We start from the raw sequence: 10,220 nt of genomic DNA on the forward strand, positions 1-10,220 counted from the left end.
TGGTAGGGTAGTAGTGTGGTAGTGTAGTAGTGTAGTAGTGTGGTAGTGTGGTAGTGTAGTAGTGTGGTAGTGAGGTAGTGTAGTAGTGTAGTAGTATAGTGTGGTAGTGAGGTAGTGTAGTAGTGTAGTAGTGTAGTAGTGTAGTGTGGTAGTGTAGTAGTGTAGTGTGGTAGTGTAGTAGTGTGGTAGTGAGGTAGTGAGGTAGTGTGGTAGTGTGGTAGTGTGGTAGTGTGGTAGTGTAGTAGTGTGGTAGTGTGGTAGTGTAGTAGTGTGGTAGTGAGGTAGTGAGGTAGTGTGGTAGTGTGGTAGTGTAGTAGTGTGGTAGTGTGGTAGTGTAGTAGTGTGGTAGTGTGGTAGTGTAGAAGTGTAGTAGTGTAGTGTGGTAGTGAGGTAGTGTAGTAGTGTAGTAGTGTAGTAGTGTGGTAGTGTAGTAGTGTAGTGTGGTAGTGTAGTAGTGTGGTAGTGAGGTAGTGAGGTAGTGTGGTAGTGTGGTAGTGTAGTAGTGTGGTAGTGTGGTAGTGTAGTAGTGTGGTAGTGTGGTAGTGTGGTAGTGTAGTAGTGTGGTAGTGTGGTAGTGTGGTAGTGAGGTAGTGTGGTAGTGTAGTAGTGTGGTAGTGTAGTAGTGTAGTAGTGTGGTAGTGTAGTAGTGTGGTAGTGTGGTAGTGTGGTAGTGTAGTAGTGTGGTAGTGTAGTAGTGTGGTAGTGTGGTAGTGTGGTAGTGTAGTAGTGTGGTAGTGTGGTAGTGAGTTAGTGTGGTAGTGTAGTAGTGTGGTAGTGTGGTAGTGTGGTAGTGTAGTAGTGTAGTAGTGTAGTAGTGTAGTAGTGTAGTAGTGTGGTAGTGTAGTAGTGTGGTAGTGTGGTAGTGTAGTAGTGTGGTAGTGTGGTAGTGTGGTAGTGTGGTAGTGTAGTAGTGTAGTGTGGTAGTGTGGTAGTGTGGTAGTGTAGTAGTGTGGTAGTGTGGTAGTGTGGTAGTGTAGTAGTGTAGTAGTGTAGTATGGTAGTGTGGTAGTGTGGTAGTGTGGTAGTGTAGTAGTGTAGTGTGGTAGTGTAGTAGTGTAGTAGTGTGGTAGTGTAGTAGTGTAGTGTGGTAGTGTAGTAGTGTGGTAGTGTGGTAGTGTGGTAGTGTGGTAGTGTAGTAGTGTGGTAGTGTGGTAGTGTAGTAGTGTAGTAGTGTGGTAGTGTGGTAGTGTAGTAGTGTGGTAGTGTGGTAGTGTAGCAGTGTGGTAGTGTGGTAGTGTGGTAGTGAGGTAGTGTAGTAGGGTAGTAGTGTAGTAGTGTGGTAGTGTAGTAGTGTAGTAGTGTAGTAGTGTAGTGTGGTAGTGTAGTAGTGTAGTAGTGTGGTAGTGTGGTAGTGTGGTAGTGTAGTAGTGTGGTAGTGTGGTAGTGTAGTAGTGTAGTAGTGTAGTAGTGTAGTAGTGTGGTAGTGTAGTAGTGTAGTAGTGTAGTAGTGTAGTGTGGTAGTGTAGTAGTGTGGTAGTGTGGTAGTGTAGTAGTGTGGTAGTGAGGTAGTGTGGTAGTGTAGTAGTGTGGTAGTGTAGTAGTGTGGTAGTGTAGTAGTGTAGTAGTGTGGTAGTGTAGTAGTGTAGTAGTGTAGTAGTGTGGTAGTGTGGTAGTGTGGTAGTGTGGTAGTGTAGTAGTGTGGTAGTGTGGTAGTGTAGTAGTGTAGTAGTGTAGTAGTGTGGTAGTGTGGTAGTGTAGTAGTAGTGTGGTAGTGTAGTAGTGTAGTAGTGTAGTAGTGTGGTAGTGTAGTAGTAGTGTGGTAGTGTAGTAGTGTAGTAGGATAGTAGTGTGGTAGTGTAGTAGTGTAGTAGTGTAGTGTGGTAGTGTAGTAGTGTGGTAGTGTAGTAGTGTAGTAGTGTGGTAGTGTAGTAGTGTGGTAGTGTAGTAGTGTAGTAGTGAGGTAGTAGTGTGGTAGTGTAGTAGTGTGGTAGTGTAGTAGTGAGGTAGTAGTGAGGTAGTTACCCAGATGGGTTCAGCATCATGGCTGTCCAGTAGGCCTCCATGGGGGCTGTGACCACAGCATCAAACAGAGTCTGTCTCAACAGTTCCTCATCACCTATAGACGATGAATGAGATTCATGTTAAAGGTCAATCTAAGGCTCTTTTTCTCAATTCCGTATTCATATCTGAATGTCCTGTGGGTTAAGTGTGATCTACGTGGAAAGCTCACACTCCAGATCAGGTTCCTTCCCAGTGAGGTATCGAAACACAGCCTGGAGCTGGGTCAGCTTGCGGTGGTGAGGGTCAATGTCTGTCTCACAGTAGGTCCTGCAGACAGACAGACAGACAGACAGACAGACAGACAGACAGACAGACAGACAAAGCAGTAATAGAGTAACAGTCAGGTACACTGACATATCACATGACATAACTGTTGTCCTGTTACAGACGGCATAGCTAGTAAGTGACAGAATCGGGAGGGAAACTGATTCCTCACACACTCACCACTCATTTGCGATGGACACATCTGGCTGCATCAGGTCATTGAGGCCTGTGGATGGAAACAAGTTATAACACCATGGTTTAGTAGTTATACTGCAGAGGCCTGTGGATGGGTTATAACACCATGGTTTAGTGGTTATACTGCAGAGGCCTGTGGATAACACCATGGTTTAGTGGTTATACTGCAGAGGCCTGTGGATGGGTTATAACACCATGGTTTAGTGGTTATACTGCAGAGGCCTGTGGATGGGTTATAACACCATGGTTTAGTGGTTATACTGCAGAGGCCTGTGGATGGGTTATAACACCATGGTTTAGTAGTTATACTGCAGAGGCCTGTGGATGGGTTATAACACCATGGTTTAGTAGTTATACTGCAGAGGCATGTGGATGGGTTATAACACCATGGTTTAGTGGTTATACTGCAGAGGCCTGTGGATGGGTTATAACACCATGGTTTAGTAGTTATACTGCAGAGGCCTGTGGATGGGTTATAACACCATGGTTTAGTGGTTATACTGCAGAGGCCTGTGGATGGGTTATAACACCATGGTTTAGTGGTTATACTGCAGAGGCCTGTGGATGGGTTATAACACTATGGTTTAGTAGTTATACTGCAGAGGCCTGTGGATGGGTTCTAACACCATGGTTTAGTGGTTATACTGCAGAGGCCTGTGGATGGGTTATAACACCATGGTTTAGTGGTTATACTGCAGAGGCCTGTGGATGGGTTATAACACCATGGTTTAGTAGTTATACTGCAGAGGCCTGTGGATGGGTTATAACACTATGGTTTAGTGGTTATACTGCAGAGGCCTGTGGATGGGTTATAACACCATGGTTTAGTAGTTATACTGCAGAGGCCTGTGGATAACACCATGGTTTAGTGGTTATACTGCAGAGGCCTGTGGATGGGTTATAACACCATGGTTTAGTAGTTATACTGCAGAGGCCTGTGGATAACACCATGGTTTAGTGGTTATACTGCAGAGGCCTGTGGATGGGTTATAACACTATGGTTTAGTAGTTATACTGCAGAGGCATGTGGATGGGTTATAACACCATGGTTTAGTGGTTATACTGCAGAGGCCTGTGGATGGGTTATAACACCATGGTTTAGTAGTTATACTGCAGAGGCCTGTTGATGGGTTATAACACTATGGTTTAGTGGTTATACTGCAGAGGCCTGTGGATGGGTTATAACACCATGGTTTAGTGGTTATACTGCAGAGGCCTGTTGATGGGTTATAACACTATGGTTTAGTAGTTATACTGCAGAGGCCTGTGGATGGGTTATAACACCATGGTTTAGTGGTTATACTGCAGAGGCCTGTGGATGGGTTATAACACTATGGTTTAGTAGTTATATTGCAGAGGCCTGTGGGTGGGTTATAACACCATGGTTTAGTGGTTATACTGCAGAGGCCTGTGGATGGGTTATAACACTATGGTTTAGTAGTTATACTGCAGAGGCCTGTGGATAGTTATACTGTAGTGTTTGTTGTTCAGGTAAGAGAGAAGACTTACCTTCCTTTACCGACACGTTCCCTAGGAAGATGTATTCACCATGCCCTCTGGTCAGCACCATGCCAAGACTGTAGAAACACTCGTTACATGTTTCCACATTTGCTATTGTTTGACACATTATAACTGTTAATTAGACGTTGATTTAGAAGAGTCTATTTTGATTGAACCAACCTGAATGGCGTCTCGTTGATGGTTGTGTAGAAGTAGTCATTCTTCAGGAACATGACTCTTCTCTGGTAGGAGAACACACAGATCTTAGAAGCTATAGTAGGCTCTATGGAACGGCACCTTGTCCTAGGAGTACTGCTATGTTATCAATAACTATGTAATGGTACCTTGTCCTAGGAGTACTGCTATGTTATCAATAACTATGTAATGGTACCTTGTCCTAGGAGTACTGCTATGCTATCAATAACTATGTAATGGTACCTTGTCCTAGGAGTACTGCTATGCTATCAATAACTATGTAATGGTACCTTGTCCTAGGAGTACTGCTATGTTATCAATAACTATGTAACGGCACCTTGTCCACGGAGTACTGCTATGCTATCAATAACTATGTAATTGTACCTTGTCCTCGGAGTACTGCTATGCTATCAATAACTATGTAATGGTACCTTGTCCTAGGAGTACTGCTATGTTATCAATAACTATGTAACGGCACCTTGTCCTAGGAGTACTGCTATGCTATCAATAACTATGTAATGGTACCTTGTCCTCGGAGTACTGCTATGTTATCAATAACTATGTAATGGTACCTTGTAATAGGAGTACTGCTATGTTATCAATAACTATGTAACGGCACCTTGTCCTCGGAGTACTGCTATGTTATCAATAACTATGTAATGGTACCTTGTCCTAGGAGTACTGCTATGTTATCAATAACTATGTAATGGTACCTTGTAATAGGAGTACTGCTATGTTATCAATAACTATGTAACGGCACCTTGTCCTCGGAGTACTGCTATGTTATCAATAACTATGTAATGGTACCTTGTAATAGGAGTACTGCTATGTTATCAATAACTATGTAATGGTACCTTGTAATAGGAGTACTGCTATGTTATCAATAACTATGTAACGGCACCTTGTCCTCGGAGTACTGCTATGTTATCAATAACTATGTAACGGCACCTTGTCCTAGGAGTACTGCTATGTTATCAATAACTATGTAACGGCACCTTGTCCTAGGAGTACTGCTATGTTATCAATAACTATGTAACGGCACCTTGTCCTAGGAGTACTGCTATGTTATCAATAACTATGTAATGGTACCTTGTAATAGGAGTACTGCTATGTTATCAATAACTATGTAATGGTACCTTGTCCTAGGAGTACTGCTATGTTATCAATAACTATGTAACGGTACCTTGTCCTAGGAGTACTGCTATGTTATCAATAACTATGTAATGGTACCTTGTCCTCGGAGTACTGCTATGCTATCAATAACTATGTAACGGCACCTTGTCCTCGGAGTACTGCTATGTTATCAATAACTATGTAATGGTACCTTGTCCACGGAGTACTGCTATGTTATCAATAACTATGTAACGGCACCTTGTCCTAGGAGTACTGCTATGTTATCAATAACTATGTAATGGTACCTTGTCCACGGAGTACTGCTATGTTATTAATAACTATGTAATGGTACCTTGTCCACGGAGTACTGCTATGTTATCAATAACTATGTAATGGTACCTTGTCCACGGAGTACTGCTATGTTATCAATAACTATGTAATGGTACCTTGTCCACGGAGTACTGCTATGTTATCAATAACTATGTAACGGCACCTTGTCCTAGGAGTACTGCTATGTTATTAATAACTATGTAATGGTACCATGTAATAGGAGTACTGCTATGCTATCAATAACTATGTAACGGTACCTTGTCCTCGGAGTACTGCTATGTTATCAATAACTATGTAATGGTACCTTGTAATAGGAGTACTGCTATGTTATCAATAACTATGTAATGGCACCTTGTCCTCGGAGTACTGCTATGTTATCAATAACTATGTAACGGCACCTTGTCCTAGGAGTACTGCTATGTTATCAATAACTATGTAATGGCACCTTGTCCTCGGAGTACTGCTATGTTATCAATAACTATGTAACGGCACCTTGTCCTAGGAGTACTGCTATGTTATCAATAACTATGTAATGGTACCTTGTCCTAGGAGTACTGCTATGGTTAATAATAACTATGTAACGGTACCTTGTAATAGGAGTACTGCTATGTTATTAATAACTATGTAATGGTACCTTGTAATAGGAGTACTGCTATGGTTAATAATAACTATGTAATGGTACCTTGTAATAGGAGTACTGCTATGTTATCAATAACTATGTAATGGTACCTTGTCCTAGGAGTACTGCTATGGTTAATAATAACTATGTAACGGTACCTTGTAATAGGAGTACTGCTATGTTATTAATAACTATGTAATGGTACCTTGTAATAGGAGTACTGCTATGGTTAATAATAACTATGTAATGGTACCTTGTAATAGGAGTACTGCTATGTTATCAATAACTATGTAACGGTACCTTGTCCTAGGAGTACTGCTATGTTATTAATAACTATGTAATGGTACCTTGTAATAGGAGTACTGCTGTGGTTAATAATAACTTACCCCTTTCTCTACCGTGGCTCTGACGTCTAAGGACAGAGTACCTGTCTCTCCTTTTACCATGGCAGTTCTCAACTGAAAGGAAGATACACACACGTCGACAATCAGCAATGTCTTATGTGGCTGTGAATAAGACACGTGTGTGTGTGTGTGTGTGTGTGTGTGTGCGTGTGCCTGTGTGTGTGTGCCTGTGTGTGTGCGTGTGCCTGTGTGTGCGCGTGTGCCTGTGTGTGCTTGTGCCTGTGTGTGTCTGCGTGTGCGTGTGCCTGTGTGTGTGTGTGTGCCTGTGCCTGCGTGTGCCTGTGTGTGTGTGCCTGTGCCTGCGTGTGCCTGTGTGTGTGTGCCTGTGCCTGTGTGTGCCTGTGCCTGTGTGTGTGTGTGTGTGTGTGTGTGTGTGCGCGTGTGTGTGCGTGTGTGTGTGTTTTATGACTTACTGTCTCGTCTGTGTCCTCCCACTCCACCTCAGCCAGATCAACGCTGTTGTAGTTGGGTTTAGGCTTCAGCTTCTTTCCCTCCTTATACAGGGGTCGGAGGTCAGGGTGGGAGAGGATATAACCATTGTTGGTGTTGAGGAAGGCGTAGCCATGGACACCCAGCTATAGGAGACACACAGAGACATTGATCTCATGAAAGAGGGTCAGACAGTAGTTAAGGTGCTGTACAGTGCAGACAGCTCCACGAAACAACAGCCTAATCATTTGTATAGGAGGACATCAAGGACTACATGCATGTGTTGTCCAAAGAGGTGAAGGGTTCGCTACCTTGTATCTAGGAGCCAGCCTCATCAGTTCTCTCAGAGGGACGTCAGTACCCACCACCCCCAGCAGAATACCATGGGACAACTGGTCGGAGAAAGAGAGAGAGAGAGACACAGAGAGACAATGATGGGTACATTAGCCTACAGTACCATGAGTCAGCGCCCACCTGTCATTCAATCCGATGGTTGATTTAGCTCCACTCTAGGGCCTGCGTCCCAAATGGAACCCTATTCCCTATATAGTGCACTACTTTTGACCAGAGCCCTACGGGACTCAGCCCAGAGGCCCGCTCACCGTCTCCTTCTTCTTGCTGAACACAGGCATGGCTACAGAGGTCATGAGGAGCAGGCTTTGAGCCTGGGTGTTGAACAGCTGGGAAGGAAGAGGAACATAGTAAGTGTCTGACACACTGGAAAACAATGCACACATCTACTGTCAGATACAGACGACCACGAGTCAGTGCTTGGACACTATAAACACATCTAGCCAAATCAAATAAAAGTGTATTCGTCATATGCACGGGATACAGCGTAGTGTACACATTACAATGAAATGGAAAACTCCAACATGTTCTAGTTCTATAAAACAACCTTATATACTGGACCTAACAGCTATACGTGAAAAGCTAAGGAGCTAGGGAATGCTTTCTATCAAACATTTCCTAAAGGTGGTCTAGAGGGTTAGACAGAGCCCAGACTTTACCTCTTCTGTGTTGGGCAGCTGTGAGTGAGTAAGTGAGTGAGTGAATGAGTAAGTGAGTGAGCGAGAGAGAGAGAGGGTCAGAGAGAGAGAGTCAGAGAAAGAGAGAGAGGGTCAGAGGGAGAGAGAGAGAGGGTCAGAGAGAAAGAGAGTCAGAGAGAGAGAGAGAGAGAACAACACAGACATGGATGAGAAGGAGAGAACAGACAAACAACAGAATAGAAGACATGGAAATGGCACATATGGAGACATGAGATAAAACAATATACAGATGAAGACAAACAGAGAAACAGAGGGCAGAATGAGACAGAGAGAGAGAGAGACAGAGAGAGAGAGAGAGAGAGAGAGAGAGAGAGAGAGAGAGAGAGAGAGAGAGAGAGAGAGAGAGAGAGAGAGAGAGAGAGAGAGAGAGAGAGACAGAGACAGAGAGGGAGACAGAGAGAGGAGAGACTCACCGCACTGTCCATGTAAGCCTCTGTCCAGATGATGTCATGATCATGGTTGATGACCATTGGTCGACTCAGAACGTGAAGGTACTCCATGACATTCTCCTGAACATCGGCCAGAGTGGAGACATGTGTGTAGTAACCTGTATGGGACAAGGTATATAGGGTAAATATGAGCACACACACATTCACACACACACACACACACACACACACACACACACACACACACAGGCACTAACAAAGCAGATTTAGCAGATGGGCTTTGGGGTATAATTGACAGCGATAAGTGAGTGTTTGTGTTGGGCTCTGTCCCCATGTTAAGATGATTATTAGAGGGGTGCATTATCCTCACAGTCCACAGGGGGGCAGCACATACAACAGCACAGCAATCAGACAGCAGAGTGACCGCAATCCTAACCATTTGTTCCCCATCTTTTTCCATCCCAAAGTATTGCAAACACAGCCGTAATCTCTCTCTATATCGCACACACAGGATTAATGATCTATCACTGTAGTCTAGATTTGCAGCAGTCCTATAATGAAAAGGTTTCAGACAGTGTAGTGTGGTGTAGGCTAGTGTTTAGGCTTACTGGGGATAAAGCAGTTAAAACAACACGTCCATTAAACCCTCCTGTCCCAGTAATTGGGATTGATGTGTGATGGACTGTTTTACTATGTCTTACTACATACAGTGATTATACAGATGGGAAGATACGTTGCTATGGATGTTTTACTACATGATTAAGACGGATTACAGGCTGTCTATTCATATAGATCACCTTTTACTGGGTCAGAATATGGGGTCACATTTTACTGGGTCAGAATATGGGGTCACATTTTACTGGGTCAGAATGTGGGGGTCACGTTTTGCTGGGTCAGAATGTGGGGTCACATTTTACTAGGTCAGAATGTGGGGTCACGTTTTACTAGGTCAGAATATGGGGTCACATTTTACTAGGTCAGAATGTGGGGTCACATTTTACTGGGTCAGGATGAGAGGTCACATTTTACTGGGTCAGGATGAGGGGTCACATTTTACAGGGTCAGGATGAGGGGTCACATTTTACAGGGTCAGGATGAGGGGTCACATTTTACAGGGTCAGGATGAGGGGTCACATTTTACAGGGTCAGGATGAGGGGTCACATTTTACTGGGTCAGGATGAGGGGTCACATTTTACTGGGTCAGGATGAGGGGTCACATTTTACTGGGTCAGGATGAGGGGTCACATTTTACTGGGTCAGGATGAGGGGTCATATTTTACTGGGTCAGGATGAGGGGTCACAGAAGATGCAACGCTGCAAACAGACCATTACAATGTGTTACTACTGTACAGTGGGTTGAAGGGGCGCATTAGAGAATGACCTTTATTGTTGCAGGCAATCCACTTCACTGTGTCAGCGAAGGTCACCTCTCGACCAATAAGGTAGGTAAACACACGGACCTGAAAAAGACAAATGGTTTTCAGCACCTTGAGTCACCTTGTCATACCTCCCTTATCTTAGTGTCACCTTGTCATACCTCCCTTGTCTTAGTGTCACCTTGTCATACCTCCCTTGTCTTAGAGTCACCTTGTCATACCTCCCTTGTCTTAGAGTCACCTTGTCATACCTCCCTTATCTTAGAGTCACCTTGTCATACCTCCCTTGTCTTAGTGTCACCTTGTCATACCTCCCTTGTCTTAGTGTCACCTTGTCATACCTCCCTTGTCTTAG

At 43.8% G+C, this 10,220-nt stretch overlaps 1 protein-coding gene across 1 annotated transcript; it reads right to left on the minus strand.

The window, feature by feature from the left end:
- Nucleotides 1–1,958: 1,958 nt before the first annotated feature.
- On the minus strand, nt 1,959–9,949 carry LOC311114083 (voltage-dependent calcium channel subunit alpha-2/delta-4-like; the record flags this gene model as incomplete). Its single annotated transcript, XM_084189365.1, has 12 exons — nt 1,959–2,056; nt 2,171–2,268; nt 2,446–2,491; nt 3,970–4,037; nt 4,141–4,202; nt 6,604–6,675; nt 7,035–7,196; nt 7,362–7,442; nt 7,653–7,730; nt 8,061–8,078; nt 8,513–8,646; nt 9,871–9,949. Coding segments are annotated over 12 exons (996 nt in total), but the record flags the coding sequence as incomplete, so codon positions are not given.
- Between the last annotated feature and the right edge of the window lie 271 nt (nt 9,950–10,220).

This window comes from Coregonus lavaretus (genome assembly GCF_964263955.1).
Source record: "Coregonus lavaretus genome assembly, contig: HAP1_SCAFFOLD_7749, whole genome shotgun sequence".
NCBI lineage: Eukaryota > Metazoa > Chordata > Actinopteri > Salmoniformes > Salmonidae > Coregonus > Coregonus lavaretus.